This window comes from Microcaecilia unicolor, chromosome 2, assembly GCF_901765095.1.
Source record: "Microcaecilia unicolor chromosome 2, aMicUni1.1, whole genome shotgun sequence".
Lineage (NCBI taxonomy): Eukaryota > Metazoa > Chordata > Amphibia > Gymnophiona > Siphonopidae > Microcaecilia > Microcaecilia unicolor.
The window spans coordinates 509,710,581-509,732,062 of record NC_044032.1 but is presented as its reverse complement, the minus strand read 5'-3'; the positions used below and the strand labels follow the sequence as shown (position 1 = coordinate 509,732,062).

General features: G+C 40.0%; 1 protein-coding gene across 1 annotated transcript in view; it reads right to left on the bottom strand.

The window, feature by feature from the left end:
* The window catches only part of CPEB2 (cytoplasmic polyadenylation element binding protein 2), a 226,951-nt gene that overhangs the window by 66,591 nt on the left and 138,878 nt on the right, over positions 1-21,482 (bottom strand). Inside the window, 2 exon segments of the mRNA XM_030191195.1 lie at positions 1,972-2,142; positions 6,754-6,777. Coding sequence (XP_030047055.1) covers positions 1,972-2,142; positions 6,754-6,777 — 195 coding nt within the window.

Below are 21,482 nucleotides of genomic sequence, written 5' to 3'. Positions count from 1 at the left end.
ACTTAAATTTATAGAATACTGCCATTTACTAGCAGAAGTGTAGACTTCTGTGCATAAATGGCAGTAGTATGCCCAAATGAAGCAAAAAAAAAGGAGGTAAAAAAACCTCAAGGTGCTGTGAGATGTGAAACAAAATAACAAGGAAGATACCAAAAAAACTTTTATTGGGTTTCTAAAAACTGACCCAACAGGACCAAGCCCAACCATTATTCTGTAATTATATGCTAATAAATCCCAGGCACCAGGTTTGCCATTGCACCTAAAAATTATATCCCGACACCTAGAATTTTGGGCCCTTGTCTAGTTTTTTTTGTTCCTTCATCACCACTGCCAAACAGGTCTTCCTTTGAATTGTACAACTCAGCTGAAGTTTATATCACATGTTGCAGGAACTCTGATCCTGGTCTGTCTCAAATGAGATTAAGACCATGTGGCCAGCATAGTTCTTTAAGCTGAGTCGTGCTTCAAGGGAAGGCCTATTTGGTGCCTGCAAAGCAAAAACAGGAGGGCATTAGGACGGAACAGAATATGCTGGAAATCTTAGGACTGGGGAGCACCAGACATGCTACTGCTGCACAGAAAGAAAATAAATAAAACATGGGGCCCTCTGAGCCACTGCAGGGCTCTAGTCCTTGCAATTTTTCTGCTCCCTCTTTTGGTACACACCTCCTTTTATTAATAAACAAAGTTGCTTGCTGAAGGAAAGGGAAGAAACCAGTCAGGGCTTTGAACCCTGCAGTGGGCTCAGAAGCCCGATTACTTTGCTGCAAGATGGGCCAAGCCGCACCATGGAGATCTTTATGGCTGACTGGAGAGAAGGTAAGGTGATGGGCCGGTAAGGAAAAATTCTGTGGTCTGGTGCTTTGGGTCAATTCGCCCCTGCTTGGGACAGCAAAGGGAAGGGAATATTCCTCAAAAGGCGCAAGGAAGAAAAAAAAAAAGAGGAAAGAAAAAGGCACTGAAGAAAGAATGAGGGGACATGATCAGAAAAGGGAACAATTAGAAGAAATGGAAAAAATCTGAAGCAGAAAAGAAGAAAAACTAGAAAAAAGTGGAAAAGCAAAAAGGGTAGTACACAAAGCGGATAAAAAGTAAGTTAGCTCTGTTCCACCTGGACCTTGCCCACCTGGGGGAGGGAGATTAGGAAAGATGAGACTGTAGGACCCTAATGACAAGGACAGAGGAAATGAGAGAAATAGAGGGTGAGGGATGAGGAAGACAGAAGACAGAGTGGACAAAGTGAGATGAAGAAATGGATAAAAGAATAAGGAAGGATGAGGATGTGAGAAAGAGGTGATAAGGAATGGCATGACGGTGAGGATGATGAAAGAAGGGGAGACTGATGGAGACCCCGTGCTATAGCATATCATCTCCAGCATGGCTATTAGAGGGCCCTGGCATAATGCTGGAGGAAGGAGGTCCCTGCTGGCTTCTGGCAGAGCTGTACAGCAGTGCATTAAAAGCCTAATTTACTAAACTTTCCTTTCCTTTAGAAACAATGGGAAAATATCCTTAGTATATTAGGCCCCAAAGGAGTTGCAGCAAACCTCTGAGAGGATGCCCCTCCTGCTCTTGAATCGAGGTAATGGGGAACTGGGGGAGGAATGAGATGTCTTAGACTCTGGCTCCTAAGTTTTTGGGTTGGATCCTAGACTGAAAAAGAATTTGTTAAGGCTTATGCACATAAATTTCACATTTAGGTACACCAGCCATAGACCTGGAATAAATGTGTGTGCCTATATTTAGGTGCACCAATGCCAGTGTACACTACTATTCTATAAGAACACTTACATGCACAAGTGGTCTTATAGAATAAACTCACAGAAATTTGATGCCTTCAAGTTTTGCGACCTGTTCTAGTATTGTCACCTAAATGATTAACTATCTGGAGACCGACATCAGTTTAATCCCTTTTCCTGAGTGCAATGTTCTGAAGCATCTATTTCACAAAGGTCTAGTTCTGCAATTCACCTTCATCGATGTCGGGTGGAAGACCACCAACGAACACTTTTCGTGAGAACCTCTCTATCCGTTCTCCATTCTGATGGCCTGAATAGCAGTTTGGTGAATTCAAGGCACCAACTTGCTCATTATGGCTGTCATCCAGCAAGCTGTCATCTATGGGGAACAGGGAAGAACGACCTTCAAAAAGGAAAATTAAGGCATATAAAAAATTCAGAGCAGGTGACAATGTTAATACAAACTGCTGCAAGTAGGTAAAATGTATTTCATTACTTAAAAAGACACTTTAAAAGAAGCTAGAAAATTTAAACTAAAGGCTGTAACTAAACGATCAATTTGTGGAGGTTTTATTAATAGGCACTCTAATGTCAATATTATTTGAACTACTTAAAATATTCTTGATTGTTATCTGTTCTAACATCACCCACTAACCATATGGGCCACAAGTAAGTTAAGTTACCAGTCCATTTGGTACAAAATGTGTTTACAATATTTTCTAGAACTAGTAAAAAGGGAAACAGATGCTGGAAACAAACGGAGAGTCACTTGTGTCAGGCAGTAATGCTGACCAGTGGGAGACGACCTTGGTGGTAGCTTTTTTATTTTAGATTTTCTCCCGTTGGTAGCAAATCAGGCACCATTATTTGCTACGAGACCAAGCTACAGAAATGATCCCTTCATTTTATACAGGCGCATTCCAATATACTTGACGCAGAAACTACAAGCCCCATCATCTTAATAAAAAAGGCATAAATATGAATGCTTTTTATCTACAGCTTTTGTGTATGACACACACTCCCTCAAAAATAAATGATCGTAGTAGCACGTCAAACGTGTAAGCAGTAGAACCCACTAAAAAGGTCTTTCTTTAAGGATATCCCTGTCTAGAATTTTCTATTGACCAACTACAGTAAAAAAATATATTTTAGCTGATTCTCAGTTATGCCTTTGCTAGGAGAGCCTCATCACACTCTGTTCTGGAGAATATACACACACACAAAAAAATCGAATGTGGTTAAATATAACCCCCATAAAAACAAAGAAATAAAAATCACATGCACAACAGCACATAACAGACAACTGAACACAGAAGAACAGATGAATAACCAAATATTGAAACACTAACACTGTAGTATCTTGATCACCAAGTTTACGAAGCACAGATCACATAACATAAAATGTACATACCGCATGACTAGAAACTTGTAAATTTAATAAAGTACATAAACGTGGCCATACTGGGACAGACCGAAGCTCCGTTAAGCCCAGCATCCTGTTTCCAATAGTGGCCAATACAGGTTACAAGTATCTGGCAAGATCCCAAAACAGTACAATATATTTTATGCTGCTTACAGCAGTGGATTTTCCCAAATCCATCTCAATAATGGCTTATGCAATGTAATTATAAAGGACATCTCCTTAACCTCCCTGGAACCCTCACTCTATAAAACAGAGAACACAAACAGTGTAAGACTCTCTGATATACACACACATATGTTGCTAGAGGTGAAGTAGTAGTTTGTACCTGTCACATTAATCCCTGCCCTCTTGCCTGCACCTCCCAACTATGCAGTCATATTATACTGATAGAGATTTCTTCTCTTTGCAAAAATGATCAACTAATTTCTTACAGTCTGCCAAATATGAATACTTTTTAGCCTTCAATGGCCTGAGCTGAATTTTTAACAGTCATATATTGAAAATCTTTGAAATCCCAAAGCAATTCAACCCCTTGTGCTCTGCTAAATGAAGACAATTTGAATGGGTTGTTTTCCACTGTGAAACCAGAAACTGCTTCAGAAAACTATTCATTGAGACAAAAACAACTAGAAAAGGAACTTAAAAGCAGCAGCATTAAGCTAGATTGTTGAAAATATTATCTCTGCTTCCTTTTTTTATTCTTAGGCCTCTCTTTTGTTTTAGTATTTTACTCTGTAAATGTTTCTTTTCTTTCTTTTGCATCTTTTACTATGGCCACACATCTTAAAGTTTCCTCCATTCTTCAGAAGTTGATGCATCTGCTTTATGCCACTGTAATACTCTTATGGGGCCTTTCATATAGACTAGCTCAGCTGTAGTCCAATTTAGCTGTATTCACAAAAAGTAGCAGAGATTATATATATATAGAAGTTTTACAAAACCTTTAACTCTTAATCTCAAGCATTACATAATAACCAAAGAAGAAAATGGATTTTAATGTAATTCCTTTGAAACGTCAGAATGCATTACAGGCAACATACTTGTTTCCAACCCTGTAGCTTTAACTGACTGCATAGTGTCCACTTATATTTTAACATACTTGTAACAAAACAAAATGACTAAAAGTACAATTCATCATTTAGGCAATAAACAAGCTCATACATGATTGCACCACAAACTATTAATTACACTATAACATAATCTGAACTTATCATATTGTAAGATACTCTCAGAATGTAAGATACTCTCTGAAAGGAAAGCCAATTACTATTCTGTTTAATCTCTTACGTAAAACCTCAATCTAGTCTTAAAAAGTGTACAGGATTTAGTTTTATGTGCATTATTACTGAGATTATCAGAATGGCAGGAAATCAGGTAGAAGGGTCTGCTCATCTCCTCAATTGCACATGCCGACTGCTACATCTCTCTCAGTTTAGACCTTTTGCTGCTGGCTGCTTTTCTAATACTGATTAAAGGTTATGTTCTCTGTGTGCTATGTACCTTCCACCGCATTCGCGCCCTCAAACACTTAGAAGATAAAACACGGCCCACCTGAACTACCTTTTATATGTAGGGGAGGATAAAACCATTCAAAAGCAGAAAGCTAGATTTTCTGTGCTTCATAAAGCTGAAGAGCACAGAATCTGTTACCTTTTGATTTCAGAGACTTATGCTTAGAATACAAATTATATCAGCCCTTCTTAATAACAGCTAAAACTCCATTTCTCCTCCTGGGACTCTGAATATCAACAGTACCCAAAAGTAAGCAAACTCCTAACCCTTATTCACTTGTTCAGAACCCTTATTTTATCATCCTTATTTTAATATTCCCTTATCTCTTGTTTGTCCTGTTTGTCTGTCCTAATTAGATTGTAAGCTCTGTCGAGCAGGGACTGTCTCTTCATGTTCAAGTGTACAGTGCTGCGTACGTCTAGTAGTGCTATAGAAATGATAAGTAGTAGTAGTAGTGTTTCCAAAACTTTCTTCTCTTCTTAAGAGCACAATTAACTTCCCACTGAGCACTCAGGCAGACCCACACGTCCCACTTAGATTAGCAAATAAAGCACATGCTGCAGCAACTGTGACATTTCACTTCTCTGCCTGAATTCCATTTTCTTCAAGACTAGTCGTATGACATTTCACTTGAAAATCACGCATACAAAAATATGAACACCAAATGTGCCTCTGGATATTTTTGAAAGATGCATTGAGAAAGGCTGCTACACAGTCAAAATGTTCACATCTATTTTTAGTACCAGTGGATCTATAAATAATGTCTGGAGAAAAAGTCAGAGGAATGCTGAAAACATATCATTTCTAAGTCAGTCTGTAAATACTTGCACCACAAGGGAAGATTAAATCAGCCTATATTAAGACATCTCAAAAGTTTGAATAATCATCTACAGTTTAAGCTACATTAAGTCACAAAAGAATTCTAAAGGAAGAACATCTCAAAACCCTTAATTAGGAGCACATTACTAAGAGGAGATTGAAGTTTCTGCCTTGGATGAGCATTTGAACATTTTATTTTAACCACACTGTCTAAAATTTAACTAGCATGGAAGTTATTCATTTTTCTTGATTGTAGGGCTATTCAATTGATATTATACACATTAGCTATGGTCAATTTCCTCATCCATTCAGCTGAAAACGACACATATTTCTTAAAAAACTGGACTATGGCTTCCTAGTCCTCCAATAAGTCTCCCAGAGGCTCCAGTGTGTTTAGCTCCAACACAGTGGAATTCCAACACTGAAAGATGCGTACATTACTGATCTTCACTGCCCAATTGAAGCTTTAATGTTACCATAAAGGTGTTTGCAGTGGATGAGAGCTCCAAAAAACTGCAAGCTGTCCGCCATTTCACAGTAGCAGTCATATCCAAAGTCAATGTGAACTACTGAAACTGCTGAGGTATCTCCACACCCCCCCCCCCCCCAAAAAAAAAATTACATCAGGTTTTTAACTCCCTATAAAAATGCACAGCCCAGCTAAGCGAGTCATACTAATCAATTTATATGCAGAGCCTTTCCATAACACAAATGGTCTGTAGCCTGCCATGACACTAACTGCAAGCTTATTCTGCCTCATTCCTTGTCACCTTGAACAAAAGTCATTTCATCTCCCATTGCCTCAGATACCCCCAACTCTTTGGTGCTGGAACATACTATACCTGAACACTTATTACCATTGTGTGTATCCAGTAGTGCTATAAAATGGAATTATTTTCATTAACTAAAAAGGCAACATTTTCTGTAAATGCATACAGACCTAGTATAGAAGAACTACAAATAACTATGGATTTCCAGAAACAAGGAAGCAGAATCCACTAAGTTTGAAAAGCAGTGAAAAAACAGATTTTAGAGGAACCATGAGATGATTAGTACCAATTATGCCTTAAGCAAACATTTGTGATTTAGAAGACTACATAAGGCCAAAGTCTTAACAGCTGATTCAGTGTTCCACAAAACATGGCCACAACATGCAAATGTGACAAGACTAAAATCAATAATCTGGGCTAATTTTAATCACAACATTGATCAGTGGAAGCTCAATCAAGAATTGCTGATTAGCAAACATAAGTGCATTACCTCGTCTTCGCCCATAACTCCTTGCTGCATGTAAACAAAGCACAAATAATACGATGTCAAAGACTTTATGCATGGCCAAAACAATAAAAAGAATTAGTATGCAAGAAGGATTGATACAAATAACCGATAAAGAAATGCTATTTGCTCCCATTAACAATTTGTTATTGGATTTATTTATTAAGTCAGGAGTTCTCAACTTCGGCTTCCGAGGGCCACAAAAGTTTGGTTTTCAGGGTAACCAAGCTATGCAAGTTGACTCTTTTCTTAGACTATATCCATGCAATTACATCTAATGAATATTTGCAGTATGCATGTTAACAGTATGAACTTGTGCTAATGCGATAGCACTCATTAGTAACTCTAGAAATAAGTGTGGCTATCCTGAAAACAAGACCTGATTTACCCCTCATTGAGAACCTTGCATTAGGAACTGCATATTAAAAGGCTATTTTATGAAGGCTTTTGCGTCTATATACAAATATATGTGCAAAAAATACCGCTTATGCAATTACTCCCCCCTATGCGAGATAAGAGCGCACACACTTTTACAAACTCAGAAACATTTACTCAATATCAACAAAAGTTACAGAAGTTACTTATGACTGCTTTTATCATACAAATTTCTCAGAATACTGCATGTGATTTTATATATGTATCTAGTTGCTGAGATATAAAGGTTTCTTTCACAAAATGTGGATGCCTATGTTAAATGAATCGGAAAAGCTCAAGAACAGTTTAAACAATCCCTTGCAGAGACAATAAAAGGGCTGTAGTGCAATCCTTGACCTCCTTCTGTTCAGTTTGGTTTTCTGCCATCTTTTTTACATCATACTTTTTCTTCAACAAAAGATCATTTGTAGTTACAAAACAAAATCATGTCTTAAGTCACAAGAAATGCCATTGTCTAAGTGTGCTGTGGCTTTGCCTTCATGCATCATTTTTACAGGATATACCAAAATGGACGTCCTCCTCTGCTAGGACCAAGGTGCAGGAAAACATCTAGTGACTGGTTCTGTTTCTGAGAACACTGGTCTGCTTGAAGATCCAGAGTAGCAAAATGAACAAAGCAGAAGCAGATCAATAAAGAATAAGATCAACCTAGTGTCTCTCAAGTGATCAATCAAAATATTTCCTCTGCAGTCCTTTAATTTTGCAGCTGAAGCTGTTTATGGGGTCACTTTTTCTTTAACCTTAATTCTTAATTGTAACAATTGGTGGTGTTAAAATTTTACGCCACAGTATTAACAGGTTTGTTTTAAATCAACAAAAAACATTTAGTATCACTTTCCCTTCAAATTACTGTCCTTTCTAAAGCTTCCACCCACCTTCTTTATCTAGTTATTGTGAGTAATCTTGCTTTCTATACATCAATCAGCTTGCCAGTTAGGTGGTTCTATTGTTTCAACTTGTGATCGTATACCTATGTCTTCTGTGCCTTACAATATGCATTATATTTTACATTTTTACGGTATTACCAGTACTAGATTTTAAAAATTAAGAGAGACCAAGAATTATTTTATTTTCAGACACTTGATATACCTAACCTTAAAAATACAAAAACTAAAACTGGAGCACCTCAGTCACTGGAAAAACTGATCAAACAGGCACACCAATCAATATAATCATAAAAGTTTCTATTTAAGACATCATCTCTCTCACTTTGTGCCTTCTTAGACAAGTGAGATAAGGTTCTAATTGTCAGAGAAAGTAATGGATGGGATTGGATTTTAACTACTTAATACCAGAACTGCATTTGTTGCTACCTGACTTCAATAGCAATGAGGTGAATGAAGATATAGAAATCTTGCATCAGAGGAATTTATGAATTTCTTTATTTCTATTCCACCTAAAAAACTAGGCGAAGCATAAGATAACACACCTAAAATTGACATGCAAAGTCTCAATAATAGCCCCCCCCATAAATACAATCCACTAATCACACTATTTATTATTTACTACAAGAGGAAAGCACTATAAAACAGTTACATAACCATGCTAACAAAAAACCAGGCCAATACATAAACACATAGATGTCTGACTGGAGGCCAAAATAGCATCAAGATAGGACACAGTACAGCAGCTCTCCAGTTTGGCTTCTTTTCCTATTTTTGTTTTTGGTGGAGATATTTCCTCTATGCCTAAACAGAAGGGCAAACTTTGAGATATCCTCAACCCCACCCCAGGCAGCTGAGGTTTTGTATCAAAATGCAATAATCACCTTTGGGTGTCTGTTGCTCGACAAGGAAGAGTCCTGACCTGGAGGGCAATATTTTGTCGAGACTCTTTGGGCCAGAAGCTCCCCAAAGTTCCAAGCAAACAGCAGAGGGCTTGCTGCAGCAGAGGAAGGCAGCTGGAAGTGATTCCGAGATTGCAGGGCAGTCCATTCAGCCAGTACACTTTGTGATGAATAAACTGGTGGCAACAGTTTATGTCTACACTGTGCCCTGAGGATGTGCCAACTGATTATGTCTACACTGTGCCCTGAGGATGTGCCAACTGAGAGTATGGCAATTGCTGCTGTGAATTATTGCAGAATTTGAGGCAAAGGAGTCCAGGATTTGGAGACCTTTAAGCTGAATGTATTGCCTTTTCAGCTGTTGCAGCAACCATAAATAATCACCTTTGGATGGCTATGGAGTCACTTCAAAATGTAACATAGTAACATAGTAGATGACGGCAGTAAAAGACCTGCACGGTCCATCCGGTCTGCCCAACAAGATAACTCATATGTGCTACTTTTTGTGTATACCCTTACTTTGATTTGTACCTGTGCTCTTCAGGGCACAGACCGTATAAGTCTGCCCAGCACTATCCCTGCCTCCCAACCACCAGCCCCGCCTCCCAACCACCGGCTCTGGCACAGACCGTATAAGTCTGCCCAGCACTATCCCCGCCTCCCAACCACCAGCCCAGCCTCCTCTTTTGTAAATAATTTCTTTTGTCTTCATTTAAGTTGCAAGATTCTGATTTCAAGTTAAATACCCAAAATTCCAAACTGAATGAATTAGCAACTTCAGTAAAAGAAACGGCAGCCAACGATTTCTCAAGACAAGCTTTTACTGTATACAAAGACTGAAAATCTGGGGAACATGAGACTAGTCTGGGTCAGACCATCTAGCCCAGTATATTGTTTCCAACAGTGGCCAAAGAGTGGCAAACCTCCAAACCCATGTCTGTCTCAATAAAAACCTAAGGACTTTTTCTCCAGCAACTTATCTAAACCTTTTTTTAAACCCAGAGATGCTAACCGCTGTTACCATATTCTCTGGCAAAGAGTTCCAGAGCTTAACTATTCATTAAATGAAAAATATTTCCTCCTATTTGTTTTAAAAGTATTTCCATGCAACTTCCATGAGTCTCCCCAAATCTCTGCACTTTTGAAAAGAGTAAAAAAAATCGATTCACTTCTATTTATTCTACACCACTCAGGATTTTGTAGGCCTCAATCATATCCCCATTAGCTGTCTCTTTTCCAAGCTGAAGAGCCCTAACCTCTTTAGCCTTTCCTCATATGAGAAGAGTTCCATCCCCTTTATCATTTTGGTCACCCTTCTTTGAACCTTTTCTAATTCCACTATATATTTTTTGAGATACAGTGACCAGAAAACTGAACGCAATACTCAAGGTGAGGTCGCACCATGGAGCGAAACAGAGGCCTTATAGTATTTTCGGTCTTATTTACCATTCCTTTCCTAACAATTCTTAGCATCCTGTTTGTTTTTTTGGCCACTGCCACATACTGGGTAGGAGATTTCAGCATACTATTTACAAAACCTAGATCTTTTTCTTGGGTGCTGACCCCACGGTGGACCCTAGCATCAGGTAACTGATTTGAACTATTCTTTCCAATGTGCATCACTTTACATTTGTCCACATTAAATTTCATCTGCCATTTGGATTCCAGTCTTCCAATTTTCTAAGATCTTCCTGCAATTTTTCACAGTCTGAATGTTTGAAAACAACCTTGAATAGTTTTGCGTCTTCTGCAAATTTAATCACCTCACTCTCATTCTGATTTCCATATCATTTATAAATATGTTAAATAGCACCAGTTTCAGTACTGATCCCTCTGGCACTCTTCTATTCATCCATTGAGAGAAATGACCATTTAATCATACCCTCCGTTTTCTGTCCAATAACCAATTCCTAATCCACACCAGAACATTGTCCCTAATTTTCTAAGGAGTCTCTCATGAGGAACTTTGTCAAAAGCTTTCAGAAAATCTAGATACACTATATTAACCTGCTCACCTTTATCCACATGTTTATTCATGCCTTCAAAGAAATGAAGCAAATTGGTGAGGCAAGACTTCCCTTGGCTGAACCCATGCTGACTCTGTCCCCTTAAACCATGTTTGTGTGTTCCGTAATTTTATTTTTTATAATAATTTCTACTACTTTACCCGGATCACCCCTTGCATCCTTTAACAGGATCTTATATTTAAGTACAGAAGCGTTGCCATGTTTTCCCTGTATGCTGTCTTGTTTTTTGTTTTGTCTATTCATCACAGTTAAGATTCATTTTGGACACTAGAAGGGCTTCTTAATGGCCATTTGGGAAGGCTTCTTAATGTAATCTGACCAATAAAACAATGGGTAACTACTCCTTTTCCATTTCCTAATTCCAGCTTCTTCTGGCAGCATATTTTTGGCTCCACCAAAATAATGGACTGTCTCTGAATTTTTTCATGTTTCTCTTTTGTTTGTAATCATTGCTAGACTTTCCAAAGTTTATTCTTTGATTGGTATTTTCTGAATTAAAAACCACAACACACATACACACAGCTAGATGTCTAACTGCCAAATGCTTGAACTAAGAGAAAGGCCTTTAAAAAAGAAAGGTCTTTAATTGCTTCTTAAATATTGTAGTGTCTGCTGTCAGATAACCTAGTTGCTGTGAAATGGATTTTGGTTAAAGATGGAACCGACAATTGCTGTGTCCCCTCTTATTTTAATGAAAGAGCTGGGCAATACATTTTTTTAACACAATACTCATGTAGTATGGGGTACCATGTTGTAATGCTTTATGAATCAACATCTACTAAAATAATGCGTGGTCAGCCAACGCAAAGATATGAGATATGGTATAACGTGATATGGTATTCCTACCACAAGTTGAGCTCTGGCATTTTAGATGAGCTGCAAGGCTTTAATGCATGTCGGTGAAATTCCTAAATACAGGGCACTGCAGCAATCTAGCAGTGAAAGCCCAAGGCTCTGGATTAAAAAAAAAAAAAAAAAAAGACTGAATGATCGTTGTCACCTGATTTTGCATGCAGAATCCAGACCAATATCTACAGCAACAGATTTTTGTGTAATCAAAAGCGTCTCATTTTGAAACATCACAAAGAGGGGAATGTCCAAGACAGCTGACCTACTTACAACCATGATTTCTGTCAGAGATCCAAAGCAAATTGATCAGTATCCATCTATGCCTTTACTGCACTAAGGTATGCATGTAACCTGTGAACAGCATTGGGGAACAAGCAAGAGAAAAAGAATTGTATGTCATTAGCGTACATATGACACAGCAAATTAGGATCTCGGAATATTTGACAAGGGGCATAAGGTGAAGACTGAATAACAGCTGATAGAGCAGATCCTGGAGCTTACCAGTGATGAGAGAATGAGTGGCAAAATGAATCCTGTAAATGAACCTGCATATGTCTACCAGTGAGGTAATAAGTAAACCACTGCAAAACTGCCAGCAACCCCACTGATTCCAAATGTTGCAGCATAATGGTGTGGTTACTAGTATCAAAAGAGTACAGAATTAAAAAAAACAAAAACAATTATGCAGAATTTTGCTGTGCAGAACTTCCCCAGGAGTATATTACATAGTAACATAAGAACTGCCATACTGGGTCAGACCAAAAGGTCCCATCAAGCCCAGTATCCAGGGATAAGCAGTATATTTTCCCAAGTCCACCTTAATAGTTTATGGCTGTTTCTTCAAGAACTCAACCAACCACTGAGTAGGTCAACTTGAATGCATTTATGTTTAATGGTTCTGCTTCAGCAACTTAATGAACATACAAGTTACATGCTTACAGGTGAGCAGTGATGAGAGAAACTTGAGAAATTGCTCAGTAGGCAGGAAAATCAAATATCTGGCAAAACAGCAATTTAACTGCACAGTGATCTTTTTAGAAATGGACCAGGGATCAGTATGCCTCTGTGCATCCTTGCTGACCCCCTGTAACCTCCAAGCATGAGGTAAAAAAGGACTAGAGTTTATGTTTAGCAAAACAGTATCATCACATAGGCGGTCATTATTAACCCTAACAAGTTCTAGGATGCCACAAGAAAGCAAAGCTTAACTTGTAGAGATCCTTCTATACTGTGGATAAAATGGCTATCTTGACAAGCCTTTATCAAAAGGGCCAAAAGCATAAGGTCTTTAACTACTTGACTAATGCATGTATAGACAGGAGACCGCCTTACTATCAGGCATATTTGTACAGATTTAGACTTGAAATGTAATTAGCTTGCCTTTCCTAAGTTCAAGCAAAAAAGACAAATTACAAGCAGGTACATAAGTTATTTCTCTGTCAAGTAGGCTTACAATCCAAGTTGTACCGGAGGTAATGGAGGATGAAATGATCTGCCTAAGGTCATAAGACGTGTCAGCAGGACATGAACTCTGGCTTCCCTGGGTCTCAGCCTGTACATCTAAACACTAGGCTACTCTATGTTTAGAGTTTGAAAAACTTGGAATTGTGCATGCCTAAGACTTAGAAAACAAAAAGTTCAGTTAGAGAGTCACATCAAAATATGCTGCGTTGGGCTACTTCTAGAACTATTTTTGATGCATATATCTAAGAGAGGTTTTGGAGCTGGTTGAGGATTATTTCTATTAGCTTTTCATCCCTTGGTACTCATAAAGCAAGTTCTGAGAGTTTTTAGCTAACACCTTGTGGTGTCGTATACAATGTGCAACTATTGGTTCAGCTTTCAAACTTATTTACAGAACTTTTCTGATCAGAATCAACCTAGTGGGACTGTAATTTACTTAAACTCCAAATAATGGAAGTTGCAAACTTGAGACACCAGTATCTCTATAACCGTGAGATGAGTAATCTTAAAGAGGGATCAATGCTTGTCTTAATACCTGCTAATCTATTTATAGCTTTCACCAATATTGCCATTGCTCAATGGATCAATCGGGACGGAAATTTTTTCAGCTTCAGATTTTTCCAGTGAGTTTATATAGTGTTGATGACAAACTTTGCATTATTTTACGAAGTTATCTAGAATATCTGGCAAATAGGTTGCTGAAAATAGCTGCTTTCCTAGAACTACATACCAGAAAATCAAAATATCACTAATTGGATCCATCAAGACAGACAGTTGTCTTCAGGATCAGTACTTCACAACTGGTCAACAGTACTATATTTTTAGGACAAAGACCACGAAGTGCATTTTTTGGTGCTTGTGATTTAATGTTCAGTTTCTGTCCAAGAACAGAATCAGTTTTAGCATGGCTCACTGAAAAGAGGCTGATGTATGAATCTGTGCACTGAAGCTAAGAATATGGTTCTCTAACACATGCGTAAGAAAAGTTTTTGCTCTAACCAAAATCAAATACAAATTGTACAGAAGCATGGGAAAGTAGGTTGTTCACCATGGAAACATGTACGTATAGGCACGTGCTAGCAGCAGAATCCAGTTGTTAAGCCTTCTGTTCTTATAATGCCAAGGATGTTGCATACAATCTGAGGCAGAGCAAAATGTTAGCTTTCTTTTCTGTGGCTAACACCAGTGAGTGCCATTTTCTTTTCTTGTGCCAGCATGTCATGGAAGGGAGTGGGTGGACAAATTGGGGGGGGGGGGGGGGGGGGGGGGGGGGAGGAAACCCCCCAAAACAGCAGAGGCAGGTGAGAAGCCACTAAAAATGCAGCTAAGGATGAGCTGCTATGACTGTGAAATGAAGGTTAAAGGGTTTGACAGTAGAAGATTTAGATGTCATACTAATTTATGTATGAAATAGCATTCCACATATACCCTTGAGCATAATGTATGTGCATACAACCACTCCAAGTGCCAATAAAATGTGTGTGCAAATTGATTCTGCTGCTAGAACTCATGCGCTAAACTCCTTTGAGCATAGGGTGACTGCAATAGTAGACTACAAATGATACAGAACACTGCCATTAAACTGATCACAAGTGCTAGGAAATTTGAAAATGTAAATCCCCTTCTAAAAGTAGTGCATTGGCTACCTGTAACCCACCATATCTCTTACAAAACTCTACTCCTAGTATTCAAGGTTTACAAATCTGGTGACTCACTATATCTTTCCTGACTCTTAACTCCCTACTGCCTAACTAGAACGCTGAGATCATTATAGCAAAAACACCTGCATGTACCATCTTTCAGGGAGACTTGTCTATGACTACACACAACTCGCCATCTTTTCAGTCCAGGTCCCTGAGTACTGGAAGGTGTTAGCACAAAAAAACCTTCAGTTACAATCCTCAATGCAACAATTCAGAACAGACCTCAATACCAATACATACACCTAATCCTTCTTCCTAATTTCAAAGGGTCACTAAGGGCTAGCCTTGATGACCCAGTTTACCCATCTCATGTGCTACCCTATTTATTTTCCTATCAAATATTGTAGTTCTAAACCCCTACTTTACCTCTTTCTGTCTTGTCCGATCTCCTTACTCCTCCCTCCTAAATTAGACTGCAAGACACTCAGATAACTTTGTTCATGGGCAGGATTGCAAATCGTTAATAAGCTTAGTAAACTTAGTAGAAAACTGTGTGCAGAACCGACAGTATGCACAAAGCATACCACGCTTTTACATCAGCTTCTGGGTGTCTCAGCTAATAAAGTATTCCTAAGCTAATTAAATTAGTCAGCAAGTATAAACAACTGTTATGGCTTTGATTGATGCTTCCAGCCCCAATGCTCAGTTACTTATACCTGTTCTGTACAGAACTGCCAAGGATCTAAAAAGAAGAGCAACCTGCATTAGAAAGTGGGAAATTGAAAGGAGTGCCTCTGCAATCAACGGAGGCTTAGTCTTCAACAAGGCGGATTTAAAGACTGTGCACATAGTTTTTCTCCTTTATCATCGACTGGGTATAGACTGCAAGTCCTTGCAATTGACTTGGATGATGAACACCATTTCTGCCAGATAAGTATGTTTTCAAATGGCAATAACTTGCAAGGGCAGAACGCTTCGGCCTGGATAAAAGCAGAGAACCTATGATTTTCTACATTAGTAATCCTTAGCATCTTAGCTGTGTATGACAACCCCCTCTCCATAGCATTTGATCTGGGAGTACATATTTTTTGGCAATTGTATGCATCAGCTACACCACTTGATTGTAAGTTCTAATCATTTTTAAAAACATTTATTTCCTTCTTTTAATGCTTCTCTCTATCTTGGTTAGTTTGTCTTGCACAGGCTAAACCACCCAGGTTGGTCCCCTTAAGTTTGGCGAACACGCTTATGACCCACTTTGCTTCTGTCTGGACAGGCATGTTCACTCTCTATTTTTTTTCTGCTATTCACCTTTATTTTACCCTGAGTAATACAGACTGAATTTAAGACTAATTAGCAAGATCTATGCTAGGTCAAAACAGAAAACTGGAAACACTATCTTGGGCAGACTTCAGTTATGAGATATTCTCTTTTTTGCTACAACCACCACCACTATACTTGTTCAATACCCAAAATAAACATTTCTTCCTCCCCCCCCCCCCCCAAAAAAAAAAAAAATAATAAAAAACATCAAAGCAACAGAAAACTAAAAATAGCATTAAGAAGCAATTATTAACGGTAGGCTAAATACTTAAAAGCAAGTCCTTTAACACATAAAGGACCTGGTAAATGACATTTTAGGGAGTTACTCCATAACAGTGCGCATATATAAAGCAGCCTATTCTATAAAGTAAGCACCTACTTTCCTTTATAGAATACTAGCTTAACAGGTGAAATACACAACTAGAATTTAGGCATTAGCACTTATGTCAGCCACAGAGCTGGTGTGTTAGGTGCTTACGCCTAAATGTCAGAAATAGCATTCCATAAATTACATGCGCGAGTCCTGCCCATGCTCCACACAGACTCCACCTATGTTTACAGCCACCAGTAAAATATGCACGTATTTACAAAATAGCACTTATAAGAACATAAGCTTTGCCTTACTGGGATAGACTGAAGGTCCATCGAGCCCAGCATAATGTCTCCAAAAGTGGTCAATCCAGGTTACAAGTACCTGGCAAGATCCCAAAACAGTATAATACATTTTATGCTGCTTATCCTAGAAATAAGCAGTGGATTTTCCCCAAGTCCATCTTAATAATGGTTTAAGGACTTTTCTTTTAGGAAGTTCTCTAAACCTTTTTAAAACTCTGCTAATTAACTGCTTTTACCACATTCTCTGGCAACAAATTCCAGAATTTAATTACACGTTGAGTGAAGAAATATTTTCTCTGATTTGTTTTAAATTTACTACTTTGTAGCTTCATTGAGGAAACAAGCAATTCACATCAACCTGTTCTACTCCACTCATTATTTTATAGATCTCTATCAGGCAGAATTTTAACATTTACATGGGTATGTGAACACACAAGCATGTGCATGCCATTATTCTAATCATTTAGGTGCACAAATGTCATGTAAATGTTGCCCACTTTATAGAATTATCCTTTTAGTGTCTGATTCTCATATTGTTCTTGTAACAGGAACATCCAAATGGAGCATGAGGAGTTATGTTCCTCACATATCCAATATACAGATCTGCAGTATTTGGTGGAAATTACTCACTAGTAACTGTTTAACATTTTAAAATATATTTCTTTATTAATAGATCAATACAATTTTCCTAAAATAAAATCCATTCCCTTAACCCATATGGGTTAAGGGAATGGATTTTATTTTAGGAAAATTGTATTGATCTATTAATAAAGAAATATATTTTAAAATGTTAAACAGTTACTAGTGAGTAATTTGTAATATAATGTATAACTAGTTATAGAGTTGAGACCTAGATTGTAATTGTGATTCAGTATTTGGTGGAGAGACATTAAATGACAGCAGATAAAGGCCAGCAGGGTTCATCTAGTCTTCCCAGTAAGGTGGGTAGAGATTTAACTGAAGCTCTATGCAGGATATACCTCCTCCTTTGTTTAGGGCTGTAACTGCTGATCCGTGCGGCTACCTGCCTATGGGAGCCTTTTACAAAGCCACACTAGCATTTTTTTAGCTAGCGGTAAAAATCAGCTAGCGGTAAATGCTAAGACGCCCATAGGAATATAATGGGTGTCTCAGCATTTAACGCCAGCTGATTTTTTCCTACACGTTAAAAATGTTAGCGCGACTTTGTAAAATACCCCTTCAATGTATTTATTTAAAGCGTGAAAAATATTTCACATTTCAAAAAAAAACAAAAACCAACCCAGGGACAGTGGCAATAATGTCATAACTTTTGAGGAGTATCAGAAGAGAAGGCAGATTGGCCGTAGATCTTCAGATGCTAGAGGAGAGGGAGCTTTACAAGGCCGTGTATGAGGCAGGTGTCTAGCAGGGGACAAAAGCAGACAGCTTCAACTGGTTGGACAATATCCTATACGAGCGCTCCCACGATGCTGACACACCGAGTTTGACAGAGGGCTGTAGAAGTCTTAGTCCCAGGAAAAGCTGCACCAAGATTGATTTCAGTCAAACCTCTGTTAGTCTTCACACTCTCAAAGTCTGGCTTCTTCCTTCTTCTCCTCTTTTGCTTTTAAAAAAAATTTAAAGCAAGACCGCATTCCCTAACAGCTCCCCCTATACTGGCCCTCTGAGGTACACCATAGAGTGTACCCAGCCCAGCTCGGAAGGCAAAAACAGGTTCTTACTATCAAGGCTGACTATATACTAGATTACAAGTTTGAAATAATTTTTAAAAATGGCTAATGAGTAGGAAAATTCTGCTGGTTGCCATAGCTCTTAAGCTGGCATAGGAATGTGCTACTTAAAGCATTTTTACAGTGATAGAAATCCCTAAATGAACATTTCACCTCTACAAACTCTCATGCCCTAAATGCTCAGTATTCAAATCAGAATTACATTTTTTTCCTTACTAAATTGTGGGGCTTTTGTGCTCACCTAGATGTTAGCACATACATGCACAATGATAGCATTTTAGAATTTATGCACATACTTGTGCACGCCTCTCAAACTCTGCCCAAGAACAGGCTTTTCCACTAGTTAGTTTTCTCTAAGGTACCACTCACATGTATCTGACTAGAATACCTATCCATTTATGTGCCTTCTTGCTGCCTGATACCTAGGTAGTTCCTTATAGAATTACCTACTATATGATCGTGTAAACACACTGCCATTTTAAAATCAAATCTGTAGGGTTTATGTTTTGCCCTACTTTTGCCTGCAACTTAAATCTTACAATTAGAAGTTGAGGTGGCAGTGGAACAAAGATTTAAATACATCATTTAAAGCTTTAAGAGAAGGATAGGGTATGATACATACCTGTAGCAGTTGTTCTCCGAGGACAGCAGGCTGATTGTTCTCACGACTGGGTGACGTCCGCGGCAGCCCCCACCAACCGGAAATAAGCTTCGCGGGACGGTCAGCACGCAGGGCACGCCCACCGCGCATGCGCGGCCGTCTTCCCGCCCGTGCGCGACCGCTCCCGCCAGTTGAATGACTAGCAAAAAATATGAAACACACAACTCCAAAGGGGAGGAGGGAGGGAAGGTGAGAACAATCAGCCTGCTGTCCTCGGAGAACAACTGCTACAGGTATGTATCATACCCTTTCTCCGAGGACAAGCAGGCTGCTTGTTCTCACGACTGGGGTATCCCTAGCTCTCAGGCTCACTCAAAACAAGAACCCAGGTCAATTGAACCTCGCAACGGCGAGGGTATAACAGAAATTGACCTACGAAGAACAACTAACTGAGAGTGCAGCCTGACCAGAATAAATTCGGGTCCTGGAGGGTGGAGTTGGATTTACACCCCAAACAGATTCTGCAGCACCGACTGCCCGAACCGACTGTCGCGTCGGGTATCCTGCTGGAGGCAGTAATGAGATGTGAATGTGTGGACAGATGACCACGTCGCAGCCTTGCAGATCTCTTCAATAGTGGCTGACTTCAAGTGGGCCACTGACGCTGCCATGGCTCTGACACTATGAGCCGTGACATGACCCTCAAGAGTCAGCCCAGCCTGGGCGTAAGTGAAGGAAATGCAATCTGCTAGCCAATTAGAGATGGTGCGTTTCCCGACAGCGACCCCTAGCCTGTTAGGGTCGAAAGAAACAAACAATTGGGCGGACTGTCTGTTGGGCTGTGTCCGCTCCAAGTAGAAGGCCAATGCTCTCTTGCAGTCCAATGTGTGCAACTGACGTTCAGCAGGGCGGGTATGCGGCCTGGGGAAGAATGTTGGCAAGACAATTGACTGGTTAAGATGGAACTCCGACACCACCTTCGGCAGGAACTTTGGGTGGGTGCGGAGCACTACTCTGTTGTGATGAAATTTGGTATATGGAGCATGAGCTACTAGGGCTTGAAGCTCACTGACCCTACGAGCTGAAGTAACTGCCACCAAGAAAATGACCTTCCAGGTCAAGTACTTCAGATGGCAGGTATTCAGTGGCTCAAAAGGAGGTTTCATCAGCTGGGTGAGGACGACGTTGAGATCCCATGACACAGCAGGAGGCTTGATAGGGGGCTTTGACAAAAGCAAGCCTCTCATGAATCGAACGACTAAAGGCTCTCCAGAGATGGCTTTTCCTTCCACACGATAATGGTAAGCACTAATCGCACTAAGGTGATTCCTTACTGAGTTGGTCTTAAGGCCAGACTCTAATAAGTGCAGAAGGTATTCAAGCAGGTTCTGTGCAGGGCAAGAACGAGGTTCTAGGGCCATGCTCTCACACCACACGACAAACCTCCTCCACTTGAAAAAGTAACTCTTTTTAGTGGAATCCTTTCTAGAGGCAAGCAAGACCCGGGAGACACCCTCAGACAGACCCAGCGCAGTGAAGTCTACGCCCTCAACATCCAGGCCGTGAGAGCCAGAGACTGAAGGTTGGGGTGCAGCAACGCTCCGTCGTTCTGCGAAATGAGAGTCGGAAAACACTCCAATCTCCACGGTTCTTCGGAGGACAACTCCAGAAGAAGAGGGAACCAGATCTGACGGGGCCAAAAGGGCGCGATCAGAATCATGGTGCCGCGGTCTTGCTTGAGCTTCAGTAAGGTCTTCCCCACCAAAGGTATGGGAGGATAAGCATACAGGAGGCCGGTCCCCCAATGGAGGAGAAAGGCATCCGACGCTAGCCTGCCGTGTGCCTGAAGTCTGGAACAGAACAGAGGCAGCTTGTGGTTGGTCTGAGAGGCGAAAAGGTCCACCGAGGGGGTGCCCCACGCTCGGAAGATCTTGTGTACCACTCTGGCATGGAGCGACCACTCGTGCGGTTGCATGACTCTGCTCAGTCTGTCGGCCAGACTGTTGTTTACGCCTGCCAGGTACGTGGCTTGGAGGAGCATGCCGAACCGACACGCCCAACGCCACATCCCGACGGCCTCCTGGCACAGGGGGCGAGATCCGGTGCCCCCCTGCTTGTTGACGTAATACATTGCAACCTGATTGTCTGTCCGAATTTGGATAATTTGACAGGACAGCCGATCTCTGAAAGCCTTCAGTGCGTTCCAGATCGCTCGGAGCTCCAGGAGGTTGATCTGCAGATCCTTTTCCTGGAGGGACC